The sequence below is a fragment of the Talpa europaea genome, assembly GCF_964194135.1.
Source record: "Talpa europaea genome assembly, chromosome: 14".
NCBI classification, from domain to species: Eukaryota; Metazoa; Chordata; class Mammalia; order Eulipotyphla; family Talpidae; genus Talpa; species Talpa europaea.
Window position 1 is genome coordinate 63,793,862 of NC_140082.1, and position 26,329 is coordinate 63,820,190.

The 26,329-nt window shown below is 39.4% G+C and overlaps 1 protein-coding gene across 2 annotated transcripts in view; it reads left to right on the forward strand.

Moving 5' to 3' along the window:
* SMYD3 (SET and MYND domain containing 3) overlaps positions 1-26,329 on the forward strand; it is a gene marked incomplete at its 3' end in the record, with an annotated part of 742,797 nt that overhangs the window by 706,993 nt on the left and 9,475 nt on the right. For both annotated transcript variants that reach the window (XM_084254008.1, XM_084254009.1), the window contains one exon: positions 21,615-21,723. In XM_084254008.1, the coding sequence (XP_084110134.1) occupies positions 21,615-21,723 (109 nt within the window). The remainder of the gene's footprint in view (positions 1-21,614; positions 21,724-26,329) is intronic.

Genomic DNA, 26,329 nt, shown 5'->3' on the forward strand with positions numbered 1-26,329 from the left:
TTGAGAGTTCTAATGGATGAGTGTTTGAGTTCATGGAGCTCAGAGCTTTTCACAAAATCTAGTGGACTGAGGGCTATTCCTAGGCTAGTACATCATCTTTAAACTGAAGGGGTTGAAGTTTTGTTTTTGTTTTTTTTAAAAGATTTATTTATTTATTTCTACAAGCACTGGGTACAGCCAGAAGCCCGGGAGGGTGAGAGAATTCACCAGAGCCAGAGCGGGGAGCAGAACAGGCAGACTGACAAAGTTCACTGCTGAGGGGAGCAGTGGGTGAGGCATGAGAGGTCTGCGCACCATGTGGGACCCTCGCCAGCAGCCAGGGATCGACCCGGTGCTGCAGAGGCTGCGGGCAGCTTGGCAGCCCGGCAGCCCAGCGCTCAACCGCTGCACCACTGGGGAGGCCCGATGGGGTTGAAGTTTTGAATATCTAAGAGCCTCCAATTCCTTCTAGTTCTAAACAGTCTATGATTCATTTTAATAATTGTAAACAAAGTATCTCCCACCCCTTTAACAGGCATGTGTCAGGAATATCATTTGGTCATCCCAATCATGTAAAGACCGGACCAAGGAGAGGAATGCAGATAACAGAAGTTTCCAAATACCAACAGCTTGGAAAGTAGATGCCTAGTAGTTTCCCTTTCTCCCTTTCCTTCTTCCTCTTCATGCTGGTAGAGTTTATTCAGGTGGTTTCAAGCCCTTCCAGACATTTCATATTTGTCTCACAGAACTAAGTAATATGATGGATGTGTCAATAGCGAGGTTGACAGTGTAACGGATGCATTGCTTGCCTTTGAAACTGCATCATGCTTGTTCATACACATGAACCTCAGTTCTCTATAGTGCTTAAAGATCCTGTTAGGGACTTATGCCCCCAAAACTTTTCCCTCCCACCAATGAAAATTCATCACTTATTTATATTGTTTTGAATTTTATCCATTAGAAACCCATTGAGTCAATAAGAATTTCTTTCCCAAAATGCAAACATTTCTATGAAATGATCAGTCATTGATAACTGTAGTTTAATAAGATTGTTTTCCTTTAACACCTTGATGAGATCAGACTTTTCTGAAGTAAGCTTGGGAGTTTTGATTGGGTAAAGAGGATCTTTTGGTGGGGAAGGCAGCATTTATGAGGCACAACTGAGAAGGCCATTGGTGAGTCCTTAAATGGAGATGAAGCAAGAGAGTAGTTAGGAAATAAGACAGCTGAAAAGAATGTGGAGACAGATGGTGCTTCGATGTGAGCTGGTCTGTACAAATACTGGACTTGAACTGGTTGTGGAGGAGATTTCCCCCACAGGAACTTATGAGTATAAAATAATGAGAGCTTCACGTTAACAAAGACCACATAGACCTTCAGAGAGAGTTCTTTTCCCATCGGCATAAATGAATCTTTCCTAACAAAAATAGTTGCAATTTACAAAGTGTTAAAATCTACTTCCAGCTGTAAACATACTGAAATATCTAGGGCATAGCAAGATGACCGTTCTGCCCTGTGATATGATGTGTGATCTTAAAAGTAATGAAAATGGACTAAGGCATTGTGAAGATACTGTTCTAATGAACACAATTCTGTTGCCAGTCTTTTTCCTGCTAGCAAATTATATTACTTCATCAACTCAGTAAAACATCAATAACATCTTCAGACAATAGCTTCTGAGAATTGAGTTATTCTATGAGAGGATTTCTGAAGACATGTAATTCAGCATTCCTCAATTTTCTTTGATTTTGCACAGAGAAAGTGGAAGACTGATAAATATTTCCCACAAATGGCATCTTAAGTGAAAACACAGCTGGTAGCCACAGTATTCTGCTATTTATTTAAATGCTAGATTCCAGGTTTTATACGTGAAACAACCATACTGGCAGATTCATTGGTTGCACATTTTTCCAATACATTTTTTTCTCAGTTAAGTGATGAATCTGGTTTCACCCATTGGTTCCTGGTGGTGAGAAGCCATGCCAGCGTGCTTGTTCTCAGTAGAGTCACAGTTGTATATTAAGCGGCTGCTGAAGGCTCTTGGAAGTATTTTGGTCACACTGAAAAAATTTAACTGTACACAGAGCTAATCTAAGTTACAACTATTAAACTGGTGAGGTTTACTAAGGCAGAGAGGTAAGAGTCTAGAAACATGGTCAATTCAGGAAGCACGTGGTAGGTTCTAATCTTAGTATCTCCATCACTGGTTATACCACTCTGGCCAAATTACATTGCCTCTTATAACCTTAAGGTCTGCATCCATCCATCTGTATAATCAAGTTAAGAAACTGCATAAAGTTAGTTATCAGTGAAATGGTGGCTATAAAATAACTTTCTTGTACGCAAGGAGTTGTTAGTATAACCTTAGTTGCCAGGTTTTCATAGCCTTCTTTACATCTTAATTCTCCACTGTCACCACCACCAATCTCTACTCAATACTTATTCTTACAAAGCTTTGTTCTCTGTAAGAATAAGATGAGCCTTCTGCCTTGATCCCTTGGAACTCTTACCTTCTTTCTTGTGATGATCCCTTTAAGAACCAAGCTGCCATCTTGTGAGAAGCTACATGGAGAGGCCACATAAGCATTCTGGTTGACAGTAACTCTTGAGCTCATTCTTCAGGCACCCCAGCTCAGGTGCAGGAATGGAAGTGAAGATACCATATTGGTGTCTTGGTGTTATCAGGCAGAGCCTCGAGACCCTGTTTTTCCAGTCTCCAGCAATTTTGTAACACCTCTACCATTCAGATCATCCCCTGAAGTCCCACATATTATAGAGCAGGGATTTCTCTGCCCTACCGTTTCTTTATTTCTGATACATAAACTATGTGAACATGAGAAAAGGTTGTTTAATACCGCTTCATTTCAGGGAGGATTATTACACAGCAGTAGACAACTGGAACAGCCATTTTTCTTTTTTTAAAAAAGATTTATTTATTTATTTATACAAGAACCGGGGTATAGACCAGATGCATGGGAGGGTGAGAAGATTCACGAGAGACAGAGTGGGAAACAGAACAGGCAGACTGACTGAAATACACTGCTGAGGGGAGCAGTGGGTGAGACAGGAGAGGTCTGCCATGCCATGTGGGACCCAGGGATTGAACCGGTGCTGCAGAGGCTGCAGACAGCTTCACAGTGCAGCGCTCAACCAACTGCACCACCAGGGGAGTCCCTGGAACAGCCATTTTTCATCCTTATATACTTAGCTACTCTTCTGTATTATTTCCATACTTGTTTTTCCATAGTAGAGTGGAATCCTGAAAACAAGGGAGAAATGTGATAAGTGAACATGCTGAAGGCTTGGAAGAGAACCAGAGTTTGCTACTTCTGGTCTCATTACTGTACTTCTGTAGAAATGCTTGAAACCAGACAGTATGAGTCCTTCAATTTTCTTCTTAATTTTCAAAATTGTGTTAGCTACTCTAGTTCCTTTGCCTTTACATACAAATTTTAGGATAACTTTGTATATATCTGAAAAAGATGCTAGGATTTTAAAGAATTGTGTTTAACCTATAGATCAGTTTTGGGGAAATCAACAACTTTACCATATTGAGTTTTCTAATTCATGAAAAAGTATGTCTCTCCATTTATTTACATCACCTTTGATTTCCTTCATCAGCATTCTGTATCTTCACCATCTAGGTTTTGTGCATGGTATTTTCAAATTTTTATATAAGTGTTTCACTTTTATAGAAATTTTGAGTGATAGTGTATCTTTAATTTTGGTTTTCATTTGTTCATTGTTAGTGGATAGATATATGATTAACTTTTGTGTGTTGACTTTATATCCTAGACTTGACTGAATTCATTTGTTAGTTGTAGGAATTTTTTTTTGTAAATTCCATAGGATTTTCTATATAGGCAATCATGTCATGCAATTAGGGAGAGCTTATTCCTTTTTTTATCTGTAGCCTTTTCTTTTTTCTTTGTTTATCTTTCCTTTTCTTGCCTTATTGCACTGGTCAGTACTTCCACTACTCTGTTGAATAATAATGACAGAAGACATACTGACTTTTTCCCAATTTTAATGAGAAAACATTAAGTCTTAGTGTTTGCTAATGGACATAGAATATATAAGTTGCCCTTGAACCAGTCTCTTCAAGTTTCCTCATCAGATCTATAACTGGTTAGCAGGTTGTTATGTTAAACTAACAGCCTGGTTTCATAACCTAGTGGAGTCTGATCAACTGGGAGCTGGTGGGTTGAAATAGCATTTTTTCCTCTCCTGGCTCTGTAGAGCATAAAACAAAGTATGTTGAAAAATAACCCACAGTGCACTCTGTCTAGTTTCCTCCTATCTCAGCCTCCACTTACTACAAATTATTTAGAGCACCTTCTCTTATCAGTGCTCAGTGTGCCACTCTTGCCCTTTAAACCCCTCCCTACCCTTGTTTTCCCTTTAGGAAGTACAATCTATACATGGAATAGAGAACTGAATTGATTGAGGAGCAAGAAGGGGCCAGGATGTCTGACTTAGACTTATACAGAAACAAGTCCCATGCAGTATGTGGACAGCTGCATAGATTCCTGCTTGCTCTAAACTTGTGTTTCTGGCCCATGATTCAGACAGTGCAAAGGAGACTAACCATCAAGTTCAATCCACATGCTTATTCAGAAGTGTTTCACAATGCATTGCACTCAGCAAAGTTGTGGCTAAGAACATCAGGCATTAGGTTGACTAATAATCCTTGTGTTGTGATTTTTTTTAAAAAATCTACTTTTATGTCTTGATAGTTATTTTAATAATAAACTTGGAGTGCTATATAAAATATAACTTGTCAGGGTATTAACTGTGAATACCCTGAGTGCACACTGATTTTCTTAAAGGCTGTTCTACTTCCTACATTCAATGGGCAAAATAGCAAACATAGGGCCTCCCTGTTGGAGCAGGGGTTAAAGACAGCACTATTAAGCTACTGCCAGTCACTACAACATAAGTTCAAACCCTGGCCGGCCAGGGAGCAACCCACATGGTGCAGCAGACCTCTTCTGTCTCTTCTGCTGCTCCCCACAGCAGTATATTTCAGTAGATCCACTTCTTCTGCTCCCCACTTTCTCTAGTGAATCCTCTCACTGCCCCCCTCTCTGGCTTACACCCCAATTCTTATATGAATAATTAAGTAAATCTTTAACAACAAAAAAAAAACCAATCTGGCAAACATACCGTTAATTATTCTCTCCAAAGAAAAGTATTGTTAGAGGTTTCTTGAAGTCATCAAGTTAAATCCAAATGATGGTGTGACTTCCATACAATGTTGGATTCTTGATTCACTTACCCTTTGATAATGGCAAAATAAAAGGTTTCCCAAAAAGAGGAACCCCTCTTTTTATGAATATTTATTCTCCAGCTCTCCTTTCCCTTATTACTCCCTTTGGAAAAACACTACATAAGCAGCTTTTATGTCTGTGTATAATGTCTGCATTAATAAAAACTGTTCAAATGATACAAATTGATGAGCTCAAAAAAAGATTAGTCATGGCATGGCTGCAGTGGCTCTTTTAGAAGCAATATTAAAGGAACTAGAATAATTTGACCTCCAAGCAGGGATTTAATGATATAAATACGTATACTAAATGAATATATATTTCTGTAATCTAAAGAGATTGAGATTGAGATATAGATATTTGTATTCACAGGGAAGGGTAGATAACTAGTCTTCTGTGCTTATGCAGCCTTCAAAAGTGTGAAAGGGAGGTTAATCAACAAAGAAAGCTTTGTAGAAAAATATATTTCCTCTTATAAACTCTGGAATTCAAGAAAAACATTGAAAAGGTCTTGACTTTTTTGGTGTTGTTAATTGTGTGTTTTAATGTATAAAGTCCAGGTAGTTTTTGTTATCCCATTAGGAAATATCACATTTAAAAGAACAATCAAGTTTGTGAGATATTGAGGTATTATGCTGATATTGGAGTCAGCCACTGGCTTAAATTCTACCAGAATTATACACCAGCTGTGTATTTAAACAATTTATTTAATATGCCTCTGCCCAAGTTACCTGATTTGTAAAAGAGGTGATATTAGTTAACTATCTTGCAAATTGTTGTGCTAATTAGAAATAATGTAACAAATGTTCCTTGCACAGGGTCAGGCTTCTAGGATATGCTCGATGTGTGATAACCCTTCATGTCATATAAAATGAAGTAGTGCTTTGCTACAGTAATATACTTTCATAGCTAACAGATTTGATTTGTAGTTAAGAACTCTGTACACATTTCCCCCTTGAATCATTTCACTAGCTAGGCCATTTTCCAACAGGTCCCTTAATCTCTCTGTCTCCATTTTCCACATTCATGAAATGGTGACGATAGTATCTGACTCTTGAGGTTGTTTAATTTTTTAATGACTTTCTTCAAGTGTGATTTACATGCTATAAAATAAAAGCATTTCAACTGTACATGTTCTATGAGTTTTAGAAGATTTCACAGTTGTGCAATGAATACCACAATCCATTTTTAAAACATTTCTGTCATCTCAACAGCTTCCCTTGTCTCTGTTTTAATTGGTACTCCCACACTCAGCCCCAGGCATTCGTATATCTGCTTTCTGTCTCTGTGCTTTTGCTTTTTCTAGATGTTTCACATAAATTGAATCATATAATATGTGTTTTTATTTCTCTCCTTTCTTTCGCTGAGCATGTTTTTGATATTCATTGACATTGTGGGAGGAACCTATACTTCGTTACTTTTTATTGCAGAATAGTGTTACATTGTATGGATATACCACATTTTACTTATCAATTCACCTGTTGATTATTTTGGCTGTTTCTACCTTTTTGACTAGAATGAATAATGCTGCTTAAGCATTTGCATGTAAGTCCTTTGTGAACATATTTTTCATTTCTCCTGAATGGATTTCCTTGTAATGAAATTCACAGTCTATCTTAGTCTTTCTAGGCTGTCATAACAGAATTACACAGACTGGGTAGCCTGTAAATAATAAACAATTTATTTTCATAGGTCTTAAGCCTGATAGTGCAGGATCATGGATCTTGCACGGTTGGGTAAGGACCCTCTTCCTGGTTCATAGGCAGCTACTTCTCACTGTAGCTTTGCATGGTAGAAGGGATTAGGGAATCTCTGTTCTTTTATTAAAACACTAATCCAATTCATTAAGGCTCCATGATCTAAGCACTTCTGAAAGGCCCCACCTCCTAATATTATCATCTTTGGATGTTAGGATTTTAATGTATGAATTTCGGAAATACACAAACATTCTTCAACTATTTCTTCTGCCCTTTTCTCATTCTCCCCTTATTTTGTCCCATAGGTGTTTGAGAGTTCTACTCATTGTTTTCAACTATTATTCTCTTTTTTCACAGAAATGATATTTTCATTAATCTGTCTTCCAGTTTATTGATTATCTCTCTTGCCATGTCAAATTTAACATTGAATCTCTCTAGAGAATTATTCATTTCAACTTTGGAATTTACATTTTCTAATAGATTTCTTCCTAATAGATTTTATTCTACATAAAATCCCTCCTTTTAACTATATTTCTTAATTATTGAATATAATTTAATTCCTTTTTTTTTAAATACTCATAATAGCTGGTTTAACAATTTTGTCTTCTAAACCTGACTTGGACCTAGTCAGAGCCAGTTTCTTTTAACAGCTGTGTTCCTAATTATGATTCCTACTTTGCTGTTTTGTTTTTACATATCTACTATATGTTTGTGTTGATGCTATAACAAATTCTCACAATTTTAGTGGTTGAAAATAACACAAACTTCTTCTCATTCAGTACTCTTGGTCAGAAGCTTAACACAGGACTCTGTGGGCTAAAATGAAGGTACAACAGGACTGTACTCCTTTCCTGGAGGTTATGGGACTGTTCCAGCTTTTAGATGCTGTTCAATTTCTCAAGCTCATGTTTCACTTCCAGAATCTTCAAAGCTAACAGTATAACATACCTCTAACCCTACTCCAATCCAATAGATATAGTCATATCTGTTTCTCTGACCACAGTGGGAATGGGTGTCTGCTTTTAAGGATTTGTGTGATTAGATTGAGCCAACCTAGATAATGCAGAATGATCTCCTCATCTCTAGACTTTTAACCTTAAAATCACATTTGCAAAATCCCTTTTGCCTTGTGAACTAATACTTTCATAGACTCTGGAGATTAGGGTGTGAATTTGTTTGGGAGCATTTTTTTTCCTCCATACCACAGCTTATCTAATATTTTTCTTACTGAAAGCTGAGCATTTAAAAATAATATATTAGGTCTTCATTCTGTTCATTGTTTTGAAGATTGTTGGTAGTGATTTTGTCGTGTGTTGTTTTTGTAACTTGCCTGGTTATAAAATATGGAATATGCTGTGTAGCTTATTATCTTTGCTTTGTTTTTTATTCCTTTTAAGTCTGGCTTTCCAGGTGTCCCCCCTCTGTCTGTCCCATTCAGTGGTCAGTTGATAATGTGGACAAGGGTGTTATTCGAACACCTTGTACCTGTAAGACTTCTGTTCTCTGCTGTGTCTGGGAAGGGGAATACATTCAAAGTTGAGAATCTTCCCTGGCTCTCTTGTATCTGCCTTGAGTGGGGTGATATTGCAGTTACCTATGTGGTATGGAGAGCTTGATTTAGTCCTTCTATGGCTCTCTTGGGTGGGGGTATTGGATGGGAATAGCCTCGGGCAAGAAAGCCTTTGACTCCTGCTTTTCTTACCCTAAGTTCTAGCTATTTTTCAAGAATAAGTACTTCATAATTTCTCATCTGCCTTTGACTTGAAAGGGTTGCTTTTGGCAATTTTATCCAGATTTAGATTTATACTTTTTTTTGGCAGAGAAGATCCTCTGATCACGTATCATTACCAATGTTTGCATAAGGTTTCATAAGGTATTTTAGAATAAATTGAACTAAAACAAAGTCCCTACAATAATACCTGATATGAAACAATGGCTTTGGCCCTACTTATTATAATTAACATTATTTGTATTAGTCACATAAACAAGTAGAAAGCCACATTTCTAAAAGATAGTCATAGTTCCCCTTTATAGGAGGGGATTTGTATGGATGAATTTTCTCTCTAGCCTCTAACTGCTAGAAAATCCTTTACTATAGATCTGGCACCAGCAAACATTTTCTGTAAATGACCAGGTATTAAATATTTTAGGCTTTGCAATCCATGCAAGTTATACAGTCAAGTACTTTTGCTGATTTGCTGTTGTAGCGGGAAAACAGTATCCTGTTCTAACAATTTCTTAGCTTGATCTGAATAACTTGCTACAGCTTCTGTAACAGCACTTTCTGCTTCACATTGCACTTCGATATTATGGAAATAGCTTCTTTCCTTAAATATCATGCACCAACCTCTTCTGGCTTCCAACTTTTCTTCTGCAGCTTCCTCACCTCTTCAACCTTCTGAATTAATCTTTGGCTAAAAATGCTATTTTGCCTGGTTTGATCTTCTATCCAGATCACTAAAACTTTCTACATATCAGCAACAAGTCTAATTAGCTTCCTTATCATTAATTTGTTCACTGGAGTAGGACTTTTAATATCTTTCAAGTACTTTTCCTATCTGTTTGGCACAAGAGACCTAGCTTTTATTCCATCTCAGTTTTCAACTGACTGTACTAAGCTTAACCATTTCTGCTTTTTGATTTAAAGTGAGAAATGTTTAACTGTTCATTTACATGAATGTTGAGAGACCGTTTTAGGATTATTAATTAGCTTAATTTCAATAGTATTGACACCTTTAATTCTAAATGGATACTTGAATGTTTAGAGACCATTTTAGGTTATTAATTAACCTAATTTCAATAGTATTGTGTCTACAGGTCTGAGGAGAGCAAGAGAGATGAAGAATTAATCAGTGGAGTAGTTAGAACATACACAACATTTATTGATTAAATTTTCAGTGCTGGATGGATGTGGGTTGTGGTGCCCCAAAGCAATGATAATAGTAACATCAAGGATCACTGATCACACATCCCCATTACAGATATAATAATGAAAAAGTTTGATTATTCTAAGGATTACCAAACTTGACACAGAGACATGAAGTGAGCACATGTTGTTGGGAAAAGGTGCTAATAGACTTACTTGAAGCAAATTTGCAACAAACCTTCAATTTGTTAAAAAGAAAGAAAGAAGACAGTGTATATCAATCTCAATAACATGATGTACAATAAAATGATGTCTGTATATTTATGTGGGTCTTTCTGAAGTCTGTTCTTTTCTATTTATCTATTTGTTTATTATATACCATACTGTCTTGCTCAGTATGGAATCAGGTAGTGTCAATCTCTCCAACTTTGTCTCTCCAATATTTTGTTGGCTGTTCTGGTTATTTTCTTTTCATATAAACTTTAGAATCATTTTTTTTATACCAACAGAATAACTTGCTGGGATTTTGATTGGGTTGTATTAATCTATAGATCAAGTTGGGAAAAACTGCTATCTTAACAATATTGAGTCTTCCTATCCATGAACATGGACTATCTCTCTATTTAGTTCTTTGGTAATCTGTCTCCTGTAATTTGCAAGAAGGGAGAAGTCCCTATTAGACTTTGCAGTGTTGGGCTTATTATTCTGTCCCCCTGCTCAAAAGAACAGTGAATTGAGAGATTCCAGCATGTTGCATAGTAGTGATTTTGTCATTCTCCTTACTTCTAAGCATTCCTTCTTCACTTTGATTTTGGCTTGACAATTCCTTACTATGTTGTCAGCATTTTATCACTTTAAAATATTCTGTTATTTTCAGTGAAAGAATCAGTATGGTTTATTAAAACCATATTAAAAGAAAAAGCACAAAAACTGATTTCCATAAATTTGAACTAATAGGTTCAAATAAATTTTAAAAATATGAAAATAAGCAAAAATTTCTACTCACATGTTTCTTCTTAGGAAATGATCTAAAAATGATAGGACCAACTGTGGTATATTCACAAATTTATGAAATTTAGAGTATCCATTTATAGAATTTCACAGGTGTTTCATTGCCTATGTATGTTGATGAATACACCTTATGCAGAGTAGATTCAACATTTTTTGTATTACTTTTTATTGAGGTAACATTGATTTACAACACTGTATATGAGTCAGCAATATGGGTTCACAACTCTTTAGATAGAAGTTTCCAAACACACCACCAAGGCATCCTTAGTCCTTCCTCCATCCTGGTTTATTGGGTTCCCTCCCTGCCTTTCTAATTCACTCGCACACACCCACTCTGGTAATCTAAAGTCTAACAATTCAGAGGTTTTGTTTTGGTTTAGTCATGTCTGTTCTTTTGCTTTATTTTTCATATTCTACATGAGTGAATTCATCTGGTGTTTCTCTATTTCCTTCTGACTTATTTCACTTAGTCTAATCCCCTCCACTTTCATCTATGTTGTTGCATAGATGTTGCATCATTTTTTATAGCTGAGTGGCATTCCATTCTGTATAAGTACCACATCTTCTTAATCCACTCATCTCTCGTTGGGCACTTAAGTTGTTTCCATAGCTTGACTGTTATAAATACTGCTGCACTGAATATAGGTATGCCTACATCCCTTTGTATTAGTATTTTTGCATTTTTCTGTAGATACATGGGAGTGGAATTGCTGGATGATATGGTAGATTTAAATTTAATACTTAGAGAAAAGTCCATACTCTTTTTCTGTCAGTGCTGGACAAATCTGCATTCCCATAAACAGTGTGCAAAGATTCCCTTTTCTGTGTATGCCCATCTGTATTATTCTTTCTGGGTCTTTATGATATTTGTCATTTCAGCTGGTGTGAGGTAGTATTATTGTGGTTTTCATTTGCATTTCCCTGATGATAAGTAATAATGAGCATTTTTTCATGTACCTATGATGTCTTATGTACATAAAGATTTTCATAATACTCTTTTATGTTCCTCTGTATTGCTGAGATGTCTGTTGTAACTTCTCATTTGTTTTTTATTCCATTTATTAGCATTTTCTCCTGTTTTTTCTTTATGAGTCTAAGTAGAGATTTGTCTATTTTTTCAAAGAACTAGCTTTTAATTTCATTAGTCTTTGGGTTGTAATTTTTATTTCTGTTTCATTTGTAATCTTTGTTGCAATTTTTTCTCAAGTATGTAATACCTAAGTATAATTACATGTAATTCACTCATGTTGGTGGCCTTATGAAATATTTCATGCCCCCAAAATGAGTGCTGCAATAATGAAACTAGCAAGAGGACAGCATTGTCACTATTATGTTAAAAAGGACTTTTTTTTTTTTTTTTTTTTTTTTTTTGCTTTCATTGGAGGACTGTCCTGGCTGCCTAGAAGATTTTGACCTGTTTTCACCAGTGGGCTTCATGGAGGCCATGTGCAGGGGAGAGGCCCATGAGGTCCTCTGCTGGTAGCTGTTGGCAGTGGGGCAGGCAGCAGTGAAACAGATCTGACAAGGAGGTGGGAAAATTTAATGAAAATAAACTTACTTAATTTGAAAGTTACAGATATGATAGAGGCAATATCTTTCAGAAAGATGAAAACCCAAGTTTCTTGCTCACAATTGAATACTTAACTATCTGTAATGTAAGTCTTTCCCTTCACAAGGCAGCTTCTGACCATTCATCTAGTATCTTCTCGACTACTTATGCCCCTACCAGGGTTCTCTCTGTGTTACTGCAGATTTAGTTGAGAACACGCTGTGGGAACATATACCTGAGAAGGTGGGAAACTATACCCTTAAATCATATGCAGGGTTGTAAAACCAATGTCACCTCAATAAAAATAATGCAACTTAGAAAACTGAAAAATATGAAAAACAAATGAGAAAGAATAAAACATAAAAACAAGAATAAAACATTAAAAAAAGGTAAACATACAGGTATTCCAAGTCGGTCTTTTGACTGTTGAAAAATAACCATTTTAATATTGTTAGGATTTTTTTTTTATAGAGGCATGTTTTATTTATTTATTTGTTTGTTTGTTTGTTTGTTTATACATGCACTGGGTACAGTCAGAAGCGCAGGAAGGTGAGAGAATTCACCAGAGCCAGAGCGGGGAGCAGAGCAGGCAGAAGGACCGAAGTACACTGCTGAGGGGAGCAGCGGGCGGCAGGAGAGGTCTGCGCCCCATGTGGGACCCTCCTCCGGTGGCCGGGGAGCAGCCGGGGATCGAACCACAGAGGTCGCGGGCAGCTTAGCAACCCAGCGCTTCACCGGGGAGGCCCTGTTAGGATTTTTTTTTAACTTTGGTGTTTTTTTTCCCGCCATTGTTTATCTCAATGTAGATGTAATTGTACATTGTAACTAGTTACCATTTACCATCCATTCACCGGCCCTCTAAACCTAATAAAAGTTTGAGTTTAAAATGCCTGACCATGTGAAGTGGTCACTTGGCCATCTGCTTGAAGAACCACATTCTTGAATCCAAATCTTATAACTGCATTCTAATATATCCACTGTGAAGCCTCTGCTCCTGATCTGAACTTTACAAACATTTAAAATAAACAAAAACTCTTTTGCTTTTATCATATGATTATCTTATACTATCATTATATATTATATACATATATATCATATACAAATAACAATAATCAAACTTTTGAGTGAGATAGACCTATGTTTTTGGTGGAAATTAAGAGAAGTAGAAATGTATTCTTTGTGGAAATGATCCTGCTTACTCATTTTATGGGACAGAATAAGCACTTGAAAAATCTCATTGTAATGTTATAAAATCCTGTTGTAACATGTAGTGGAATTACACAGTACCATGAACTTCATTTCTAATCCTCTGGTGGTGGAAGTAGGGAAAGGGGCAGAGCCATCTTCCTTGGTGGTATGAGACCAACAGCGCATATCAGAAATGAAGCAGGAGCTGGGGATTCAGTCTTGTCTAGAGGCCAGGATCATTCCCTTTCAGAAACAAGTGAGAATTCACTCCTCTGATCTTTTTGTCACCAGCAGAACCAAGCAGTAAAGGTGATGGAGAAATACGGATTCCTTAGCCCACTTGGGAAATAGCACCTCTCCAGACTGTGTGGATTAGTTAAGCTCATGGGAAGAAATAGTTGTTACTCCAAAGTGGTTCCTTAAATAGTGTGGTTTGTCTTTTCTTCCTTTGATTTTGTTTTCTAATGTTAGGATTTTTTTTTTCTTCAGCTAACAACAAAATTCTACTATAAACCAAGCTACTCTACCACAAAGACACCTGATGACTTCATCTGCCTTTTCAGTGCTTTCTTGTCTTAGTTACTCCTACTGCGTGACAGTGACTTTCTACACTTGATTTAAGACCAAAACTGAAGCCTTGTATTAGATATGAACGGCTGCTATATCTGCTGTTATTACAGCTATCAAATCAGTGTGTGTGTGATGTGTTGAAAAAGTGTGTACGGCTACTGTTTGCTAGTCATTGTGCATATTATTTTTTTCTGTGTGTCTTAGAATTCATTAAAATGCTAAAACATTTTGAAATTTGAAGCAGATATCTATCAGATACCGCCATAACTTCTTAAGGTGAAGAAGTAAAACCCAGTGTTCTACTTTTTTAATTATGAAAACTTTTACAAATACACAAAACAGAATAATATATAATGAACCTTCATATATCATCTTCCAGATTTAATAATTATCTAGATTTTAGAGCACTTATTTTATCTCTCATCTTCTTCACCCTTTTTATTCCTTTGTTGAATTGTTTCAGTCTTTCAGTCTTTTGCAATTCATTTTTTTTAATTAATTTATTTATGCACACAAGAACTGCTGCACAGGCCAGAGGTGCAGGGGGTGAGAGGATTCACCAGAGACAGAGTGGGGAGCAGAACAGGCAGACTGACCTAAATACACTGCTGAGGGGAGCAGCAGGCGACACAGCAGAGGTCTACTGCACCATGTGGGCAGCTCCCTGGCTGGGGATCAAACCCATGCTGCAGCCGCTGTGGTTAGCTCCATAGGCTGCGCCCTAACCCTTTGCGCCACCAGGGAGGCATGGTCTTTTTCAATTCTTAGCATTAACTTCCCAAGTGGTCTACTGGTTAGGATTCAGCTCTCAGAATCTGTAACCGACTTGTTTGTTTGTTTGATTTTTGCTTTATTTTGCTTTTAGAGTCTATGTTGTAGTAAGATTGCATGGTATTTTAATTTCTCTATATATTCTCAATAATTTTGTCAGGCTTATTTCACTGAGCATAATGCCCTTAATGCTATCCATGTGTAACTGACTTTTGAAGTCATTTTTTGGAGTTGTTGGGTTTGGAGAGTGGGGTCCTGGGTTCACTCTGGGAAAAGTTTCACCAGGGCTCCCACTTCAAAAGCAACACCTATGAGTTTCTCAGATGAGTTTCTCCACAACACAGGTCCTGTCCAAAAGGACAGGTTAATTATAAAATGGAAAGAATACACGCAAGCGGGCAGAAAGGGCTGGCCCGAAAGAGACAAGTTTGCTAAGAGAGGCCTGCACGGTTGCAGGCAGGCAGCCTTGAGGAGAGCTGCCTCTGCTGAGGGAGGTCAGAGAAGAGAAGACCCAGCATGGGACAGGTCATGGGCAGGCAGGACCGCCGCTGCCCTGCGGAGGGAGAGAGTTGGCCAAAAGAAGCACCTGTCACCTGCACAGGCACAGGTAGGCAGAAGGAAGAAGGAAGCTGTCCCGTGCCAGTGCAGAGATTGCCCTGATATCGTCTTGTCTTTGGGAGGGGATCCCTTCTTTGTGGAATGGCCTGTTTGCTGTTGATTTTGGATAACAATGTAGAACTTGAAAGGGACACAAGATTCTACATTGATCTCCATGTCTTTACCTCTCCTCTGTGCCTTAAGACTCTAACAGCATCTGACACTTTGCTTGGGTCTGTGCCTTGCACCTAAGAATTTTTAGTTCCTATAGCTGGTTTAACGACTATGTTAATTGCTTCTGCCCCCACCTCCAGCTGTCAGCATAGTGTGAGTCAGGTTTCTGGTCTTGTGGCACCTCCTTTCCAACTTTTCTATCCTTATCCTCCATCACTTTCATTACTTTAGAAAATTGTCAGGCATTAATTGCTTCTACATCAAAGTCTCTCCCTTCTCCAGTTAACATATATGAACTTTAATCTCTCTTTATCTTCCATTTCATTGTCTTTCCATGTTTTACAGTGCATATATTTTTTCTGCCTTCCAGTTCACGTATTCTTTCCTTTGCTGTGGAAAATCTATTGTTACATTATTGAACTCTTGATTTCAGTTTTCTGTTTTTCAGCTCTAGAAATTTCATTGGTTATAATTTTGATTTTTCTGCTAAAATTCTTATCTATTATTTAAATTCTCACATATATTTCATACCACTATTTTAAAGTCTCTATGTTTTAATTTCAATATTGAAGTGCCTGTAGTTCTGTTTCAATGTCTGTTTTTCTCTTGGTTCTTCAAGAGTTCTTGTTTTTGTTTTTGTTTTGTGTGCCCACTTATAATTTTACTGAATGAAGGACAAGTATAGAAAATTGGAGAGATAATTTGAGGTTTAGGATGATGTTACGCTCTTTCAAAGAGAATTTACTTTTGCTTCTAGCAATCAGGGTAGAAATAGATCCCCTTAAGCCAGTCAACTTTGAGTTGATTTGAACTGATTCACAGGGTTGGTCTAGTCCTGACTCACCTGACTATCCCTAGAGTGTACCTTTTTGAGCATCACAAATGAAAGCCAGGGAGGGTTACTGGGTTTCCTTCTCATCCTTGTTAAGCCCTGACCTCTAGTCTCTGTATCCTCATCTCTGTGAGACCGTTATAACTGCTACTCTACTATTTAAGTTGCATTGAACAAGGGGAGAAAGCAGCAATGAAGGAATGCAAGGAGCATCTTCTTCCGCACCCTTCCATTCTTCCTGCAGTCTTGACTCTTCAAGACCCCAAGGCCTCAGCAATTATTTTGATACCTCAGATAGGTTAAAAGAACAAGTTTAGTCCAAAACAAGCTAATGCACCATTCCTGGAAGGAGAACTTCTGCTGAAGAAGTGTAAATCAAATTTCAGACATTACATCATTCATCCCTATATACTTCAGTTTGCATCTCTGGAAAATGTGGACATTTTCTTTAATATCCGTAATACTATTTCATGGTCAGATTTTCTAGATTGTCTCACAAAAAATCATTTTACAGTTTTGTTTGCATTAAAGATGCCTAAGTTCTATACACTACATTTGATTATTATATTTCTTAAGTCTCTGCCCTCTTTTATCTTTTCATGCTATTAATCTCTTGAGGATGCTGGGTCAAGATCCTGTAGAATTCCATATACCCTGAATTTAGCTGGTTGCTTTCATGTGTTCCTCTATCACTTATTTTTTCTATGAAATGGAATTTAACTTTATGGGCTTGATTAAATAAAGTTTCTTATTTTGGGGGAGTTCAAGAATGCTTTATAGGCAGGTCAAAATAATTCCTCTTGTGTCGTATTAGATAGTGTGTACTGCCTGTTTTTCCCATTTTTTTAAAAAGATTTATTGGGGCCTCCCCAGTGGCGCAGCGGTTGAGCGCTGGGCTGCGAAGCTGCATGCAGCCTCTGCAGCGCAGGTTCGATCCCTGGCCGCCAACGAGGTTCGATCCCACATGGCGCGACAGACCTCTCCTGCCAGGCCCGCTGTTCTCCTCAGCAGTGTACTTGGTCAGTCTGCCTGTTCTGCTCCCTGCTCTGGCTCTGGTGAATTCTCTCACCCTCCCATGCTTCTGACTGTACCCAGTGCTTGTATAAATAAATAAATAAATCTTAAAAAAAAGATTTATTTATGCATGCAAGAACTGGGGTACAGGTCAGAGGTGGGGGGGTCATAAGAGGATTCACCAGCGACAGAGTGGGGAGCAGAACAGGTGGATCTACTGAAACACACTGCTGAGGGGAGCAGTGGGCTAGTCAGGAAAGGTTTGCTGTGCCATATGGGCCACCTCCCTGGCTGAGGATCAAACTCGTGCTGCAGTGGCTGCCAATAGCTTCATAGTGCTGCACATTAACTACTTGTGCCACCAGGGAAGTCCCTGGTTGTCCCATTTTAGTGACACTAAAATAGACTAGTAGGTTCAGATTGTAACAAACCAATCTCTCCATGTTAAAATTCTCTTTCCATCTGTGATCTTCTGGTTTCATCCACTGATACTTTTTTCTGGATCACTTCCTCGGAAGTTAAATAATGGTGGTCTACTTCTAGCACTATTTTAAAATTCATATAGTGGGGCTATCTGGTAACTGTCATACAATTTATGTAGGCAAGTTAAATTCCCCTTTTAAATTCAATAATATGTTTTAAATCCATTCTTAAAACCATAGCCCTCAACCAGAACTGTTATTTTTTTCTTCCCAATAAATACCAAAACGGTAATAAAACACTGTGATTGATAATTACATCTTGTAGAAAACCCTCACAACATAAGGCCAGCCATCAGGTATTTTCTTCTCTATATTCTTTTAACTTGAGTCATTCCAGTTCTTTGACTCTCAGTCTCCTTGTAAAATATAGGAGCAAGATCTTGGTGCTTATGGCACTGAGTTTAAGCTAGTGTGTATGCTGCTACCTTCCTCGGCTTGTTTAAACACATTCCTTCCTAGGAACTTATTCACCACGCAAACACCAAAGGCGATTTTCCCATTCTTGGTCCAGCATTCTGGAGCATGTGGCTGCTAGCATTATTCTTATGAAAAGAACATTTCTAACACCCAAGCAAGTGGAATACCTTGTCAGATAACGTTGTTATTACATAGTTTGCTGGCATTTCGCATGACGGTGTTCTAAATCTGCATCTTGGAATCAGCTCTGACTCCACGGAACCCCAGCAGATTTCCAGGTCCTGTTGAATCAGCTGTAAAACATTTCTTTCACACCAGCCCTTTCTCTTCTGTTATCATGACCACCTTCCTGCCTCAAATCTCTCTACCTTTCAGGTTTCTTCTCCAATTTTCTTTTGTTTCCAATTCTGATGAAATGCTCTCAGCTTCATGCTGTGTGCCTGGCTTTGCATTTCTGCCTCTGCACAGCCTGGCTTCAAGTGTCCCTTTCATTCCTCACCAGAGCAGCCAGTCCCTTCCCACGCCCCCTGTGCTTGTCCCGGGAGCCTGTCACCTCCCCAGTCTACACTGGTTCAAGCTCTGCTGCTCCAAGAAACCCCGTGATCACCGCGCTCTGGCTGCCTCTGGAGCACACATCCTCTGTGCCACAGTCTGGCAGCCCCCACCATCTCCTGGTGCCCTCACTTCGTTTGCCCCATTTCTGCAACGAGAATGTACACTAGCCAAGGCCAAGGGCTCCCCATGAACTTCTCCACATCTGTCCCCAACGAGGCTCAGAGCCGGCACCTCGTGGGTGCACCTTGCCCTGGCCTTCCCTCGCAAGCTTCCCTTTAGTCTTTCTGGTGCTCCGGCACCCCAGTTCCTTCTCTGGTTCAGGCTCTCAGGCTGGCCTAGATTTTTTACAGTCCTGTGATTGAATGCCACTCGCAGGCCCTCCTCTCTCCTCATCATTGTCACACCAGTAAAGTTGATGAACTTCTCCCAGCAGGAGTGAGCATCACCGGTTTTCCTTGGGGCACTATTGGAGCCAGTGATCGTGATTCTTATTCCATATGTCAGCTGGGAGGGCTCCAGAAACGACGCAGGCCCAGGACCTGCATGCCTGCCGGAGCGGAGACTGCTCTGCAAATATTTATGGGCAGGTCACTCAAAGACACTTCCTCCTCATCCTCTCCCATGAAACGCCTCATTATTTAATATCTTCAAGAAACCAGAGCAGGTACCTGACATGTCGTAATTAGGCACCGCTTTCTCTGCCACCATAGAACCAAAGATTTTCTTTCCTTCTTTTTACTGACATGACAGACAGCCACTTAGTGGAATGATTATTTGTATAAAATTACTTTTTGGCCTTTAAATTTAATTATGTCATATTCGTAGCAATAAAATAAAATCCTAAGTCCAGGTGTGCTTTATAAGGGAAGTGTCCAGGCCAATTACCTTCTGATAATGGCGTCCTGTACTTAAGCTTTTGTCTGCAGCTCTTCAAATCTTTTCCACACAAGTAGATAATGATGTTCATTTTGTCAGGGGTGAGAGGTGAAGCGATTGATCTCCTGGCATATTTGAAGAAAAATCCAGGACCCAGGTGTCTCTTTTGTCCTTCCCCTCCTTCCCTTTTCAGTTCTTTAAGTGGCCAACCTTCTATTCATGTAAATGCCTCCCTCTCTTTCTACTTTTTTAAGAGCTTTAATGGAAAAAAATTTCTATATCACATTTCATGAGGGGAAGAGCTGTGGTGCCAGGAGAGGGAAGGGTTCGCGAATAGTGTACACTCACCAGAGAACACGTGTCTCTCCTGGTAAACCTACCTCCTCGCCACTATATAGAAATAGTAGGACTTAAATATGGGTTCCACGAGTTCATAAATGAAAAGCAGTTAAAACAGCACCCATCGCAAGCTCTGTGTAAGTCGCGGCCTGGAGGGTTATGTCTAAGAGCAGGTTACGTGTGGGCTGATATTCCTGACAGGCACCTGTCGTCTCTGGAGAAGCAGCCGGGTGGTGTGTCCTCGCTTGTACTAAGTTTGAATGCACTTCCCTTCTCCCCTCGCAGCCCAGTCTTCCCAACCCCTTGGGAGCCGGTTTAAGTCCTCTTACCTCCTCCAGGCCCACCCATCCGTCACCTTCTCGCTTCATACTTCAAGTCAATAAACTTGAATTGAGCTTTCCCCTATACTGAGATAGATGTCATTTGGGCACTAAATCATGCTCTGTCCTATAATAGTTTTGAGTGTTGTATGAATATTTCTTTATCTTGTGTCTAATGGGATTTGGGGTCCTAGAGAAAAGCCCATATGTATGTATGTATGTATGTGTGTATGTATGTGTGTATATATACACACACACAAGGTAGTATTTCCCTGCTGCCACACATATAGCAAGAGTTCAGTAGACACTAAGAACAAAGGTCACGGAGGGTGGAAGAGGTCAAACTATACATTTATTGACTCTAGTATAATAATTGATTGAAATTGAAATAACACTGGATGTGAAACACAGCCCTAAGTTTGCATTCTTTGTCCACTGCAACACCCTATTCTATTGTGTGGGTGAAAATGCTCGACTGTGCATCACGTTGCTCCTACAGACAGGACGTCATGGCCAACACAGATGGGGCACCTGAATGAACAGCTCTGTAGTCCAGTGCGAGGAGAAGATAAATAGACCAGAGCCTATGAGAAAGGTGAACTATGATAAACTATGCAACTAAAATTCAAAGGGCTTTGTAGTAAGCAGAGGGTGTGGCCTTATCCAGATGGGGAGTCCTGAGACCTTCCATTCATTCACTTCACTTAGTCGTTATCGGAAGTCTGTCTTCCTTTCTGAGACTGGCCTGGGTGCTGGAACTTCGTGGAAGAGGCTGAAGATAAGATTAGCATCTGATCTTCCCACTCGCCTCCCAAAGAGCAATGCAGAGGTCCAAACTTGTTTCTCTTCTCTTGTGTTTATTTCAGAGGCATTCCCATCCTGTCTTTTCCCCCTCCTAATGCAAAAGGAATTGTGAGGAGCAGGAGCAGGAGGCTGATAATGTGCTTATTCCCCTCAGTATCACATTCTCCTGTTTGCAAAACTAATTTCCTCACAGTAGCTCATTAACATTCACAGCCAGTGTTTGCTCCCACTCCCATGGTCTCCCAGTGAAATGCCGGCTGCAATGGTAAGAGCTCCTGACACTGTTTGCCATTTGGTTTCTTTCAGGACCTTTTTCCCAGGATGCCATCCCGTCAGAGGTGTGCAGGTGATGAAAGTTGGCAAACTGCAGCTACACCAGGGCATGTTTCCCCAAGCCATGAAGAATCTGAGACTGGTGAGTGCCCAAGACTTCACTCAGTGCTGCTGGAGTTCCTTGTATGGCTATTGCTAGACTTCTTCCTTGTGACTTATATCAACTCTACTCCCATGTGCATGCATGTGTGCATGTGTGCACGCATGTGTGCATGCACACACATACACACACACACTTGTGCACATGTACACTTGCCAAAAATATTTACCGACCAGCTCTGAAAAAGGAACAATCAGACCCTGATTTATGATGTTAGTCAGTTTCTGTGATTTAAACATGCTCACCATTAGCTGACTGTACACTATCAATATAAAATCAATCAGCTCACAGAAATGATGAAAATTTAACAATCAGCTCTTAAACTGGTGCAAAGAGGCCTCAGAACACTTCTGCACTGTGCCTCCCACCCCCCGAAAACAGGCCACCCTTCTCTGTGCCTCCCACCGATCGCCCACAAAGCAGAGCTCACCTCTCCTGCCTGTCTGCCCAGCTCCATGGCCATCTGTGTTCAGTCTACCTCAGGCCTCCTGCCCTCTCTGCATAGCTGTTGCCCACACCACCCTCACTGCTCACAAAGCTGCTTCTTCTTCCTTAAATGCCCTCTCCACCTCCACCCCCAGGATGAGCCAGAACTCTACTGATACTGTAAGCCCCAGCTCAAGTGTTGCTTTCTTCTAGTCTTCCTATCTATCTTTGCTCCCTCTAACAATGGTGATACTATCAAAAGGAAATAGTGATACCTGGCACCCCTGACCATACCAACAGACTGTGAGATCTTTGTGGTTATCTTTGTAACCAGCTGAGCACCTTACCATGGTGTGAACGTGTTGACAGAAAAATACTGTAAAGGAAAAGTCCTAAGTATTGATGTACCCATCCCATAAGTGTTTTATAAGTGATCAAATTCATACTTTCTGTTTCTGTGGGGCTAGAAAGTATTAATACTGCTCATCTCTGTACGATCTTCTCAGGTCTTCGTGACAGTTGACAGCCATATGAGCGCATGGGCCAGGCATTTTCATTTTCATTGAAAATTGCAGGAGCTAAAGCTTGGGACATTCAAGAGCTTATCTAGAGTCACACTAAGGCAGAGCCAGATCTGGTCTGTTCAATTTAATTCAACATGTGTTGATTAAATGCTTCTATTAATCTGAATAGACTCAGTGTTGTCCTTAACAATTTAGTGGAGGAAACAGACATGTGAACTAGTCATTAAATCCAGGCTGGAATCCAAGGCTCTGTTCTTTTCCTCTAGACTAGCCCATTGAAATAGATGAGGCTCTCTGGTCAGACTAAGTATGTAGAAATCTTTTCAGACCTACTGAGTTCCTGATTCAACTCAGAGGGGGAAAAAGGGCAAGAAATCTGAGGAGATTTGGATCTCTTCCATTTTTCATGTGAGGCTTTATTATTGCCACTGCTGCAGAACTCTAGAAGGAGACATCTTATACCCTCAGCTACACAGGCAAGCTGAGCAAATCCAGACAGACATCTGGATGTGGCTTGATGGGATAGCAAGGCTGAGCTGGCTGTGCTGGCCATCACCAGACCTTCCGACTTTCCTACTGCTCAGTCCATTCTGTCTCCCTCTTGTCCTTTGTGTGAGGTTGGTTGCCCCACTTCCTCCAGAAGCTTTCCTTGGTAATCATTTAGGTACCTTCTGCTCTTGGTACCAAAGATAAATCCAAGCATGGACTCTGATAGCTGCCAAGTGAAAGATTCAAGAAGCAACCTCAGGATGTCTGTTGTGAGACTTGGGGTGAAGTCATGGCCTTATCCCAAACTTCCTGTTTGGCTCAGAGAGAAGTCTGACTCTCTTGCTGGGTTCTGATTATCAACCAGAATGCAAGTGTGCAGCCCTGGCAATGCTGTCTAGTGAAGAGAGCCCTTGGGTGTAGACTCAGTGGGTTCAGATTTCAGTCCCACCATTCTGGATATAATTTTCCCATAGAATGGTTCTAGGAAGTAAATGAGAAATTGTTTTAGGAAGTAAATATTGTGTGAACTAAGTATTGTGTGAGAGTATATTTTGCCATATCCCGAGTATTTCAAAACTCTAAAAGATTATTTAAATAATTATTTAATACAGTTAATATTTAAATAAGTTACCCTTATTTGATTGTACCCCTACTACCTGGTCCCTTTAGCACTTAGTTTGTAATCAGGGGTTATGTGGTGAACAATTGAACAATTATGTTACATAACTTCTCCCCAATGGTTTGCATGCATATGCTATGTCTCCCCAAGGTAAATAGGAGATTCCTCAAGGAGTCCCAACTTACATACCTTTTGTGTCTCCTGGTGCCACCTAACAGACAATCCCCCAATACAACAAGTTCTGTAAAATGCAGACTTGAATGGCTAGATTTCTTTAATGAATAGAGGACCATCCTGGCCCTATTCTTTTTAGCTGCATATTGCTAATAAATCAGATTTTATGACCTTTGCCGACCATTTGATAGCAGAGAGACACACTGAATATGGCTATCTCTTCACTAGCTCATATGACCTGTGAGTGTCAACGTAGGTCAGTTTCATTCTGCAGAAAGCTTCTCTTCTTGATCTTTCTCAAGGCTCAGGTAACCTAAAGAGGGAAAGGGAAAGATGTGGTCTTTGCTTTTGAAACTGATGTTCTCTGCCTGGAATGTCTACATAGTCTTTCTTGTCCTAGAAACTCTGGAACTAATGGGATGAAATAGCTTGAAAAGACTTTCAAAGGCCGAGTTTGCAACAGAAATCAGAGAAGCTTCAGAAACAGAAATTTTTTGCAGATTCAATTAGGCCCCAGCCTCCTCCAGGAAAGGAATTCACTTAGTCCAGCTCTGATTTGGTTTAGGTTTCTATCTCCACTGGGCTCAGCTGAAATTTGTGTGATTGCTGCCACAGGACTGTCCTGGAGTCCCTTCACAGTGCTTCCCTCCTGCTTTCTCCTGTCTCTAATCTACTTTCATTTCTTTCCATTTATTTCTTGGAAGAATTTTGTTAGCCACTAATTTGACTTTTTCAACCTCAGAGGCAACAGTCCTCATCTGGGCTGTCTTATCAGTGAGGCTATTTCTTTTCTGTGAGTTTTGCTCACTGCCAGCTCCTTCCCCCTGGGCCAGACTAGCTGCTTTGTTAGCATGCTTTCTTAGCTGAAATAAGATAGGGAAAAAAATCAGACTTCTTTCCCCTCAAAAACCACTTTTGTATTTAAGTGTAAATTTCCTACATTAAGCATAATAATTTTCCCTTTCTCATTTCATTTTGTTGAAATATTTTAATCAAGGATCTTTAGCTTCTCCTAGACCTGAATAGAGCACTCAGGTCCCATGTCCTGGACATTGCTCCCACAGTTGTTAGCTACTCCAGCACATCCAGGGAAGCCAAAGGACTGCCATGCTCATCTGTCTGTTCTTGCCTGCACCCTGATTTAGAGCTCCCGCCATCATTAATTTATAGCATACAATTCTATTGTTCTCATTTGCTAGTCTGCTTCAGTTATTCTTTTTTTTTTTAAGATTTATTTTTATGCATACAAGAGCTGGGGTACAGGCCAGAAGAACGGGCGATGAGAGGATTCACCAGAGACAGAGTGGGGCACAGAACAGGCAGATTGACTGAAATACATTGCTGAGGGGAGCAGCAGATGAAGCAGGAGCGGTCTGCTGCACCATGTGGGCAGCTCCCTAGCTGGGGATTGAACTTGTGCTGCAGTGGCTGCGGACAGCTTCATAGGTTATGTCTTAACCCCTTGTGCCACCAGGGAGGACCTGCTTCAGTTATTCTTAACCTCTCTTTAGTTATATTCTTTCTAGGAATCCCATGAGAAAACTAAATGACCATAGAAAAATGTACACACACACAACATATGGTGTATTGGATGGGGAATGAGGGTTCAGGAACAGCCTGAAGTTTCTCCATAGATTCCCTAAGTGCCCACAGTCTTGAAGCTAAATGACTTCCCTCTAAATGTGCAGCATCAGACCTTAACATGTGGGCAGATGTGAAGGAGAACATGAGGGCATACAACGATAATGTGCCCTCCAAAGAATTGCTTGGAATTCCTCCCCTCTGATATTTATGAATGTTCCCTATTGCCCTTGAAATAAAGAAATTGATATCAAAAGTATATTTCTGAACCAAAAAAGAATATGTAAGAGAATATGAAAGTAATAATAATTAAGTCATATTAAAGGAAACAAGCAGAAATTTACCTACCAGAAAGTATAAGCCCATCAATAACAAGAAATCAGGTGAGGAACCTGGATTCATATCTGTGCTTGCCAGTAACAATGTGTCATTCTTCCATTCTCCTGCTAGAGCAATATCAGAGAAAGCCAGCTAAAATGAGGGCTTAAATAAAATTCAGAATTTCAACAGAATACTCAAACTGTCCAGGCTTATTTGAAAATCACTCATTATACCAAGAACCAGGAAGATTTCAAGCTTAATATATTTAAAAAAAAAAATCAATCTAGGCCAAGTCCAAGATAACAGATATTTTTATTTTCTGACATAGATATTTTAAAAAATAGCCATCATAAAAATATTTTAGTGGGAAGTTACAAACAATTTCAAAACAAATGGGGAAAAAAAGTAGAAGATCTCAACAAAGGAATAGAAGATGTAAAGAGGTAGCAAATAG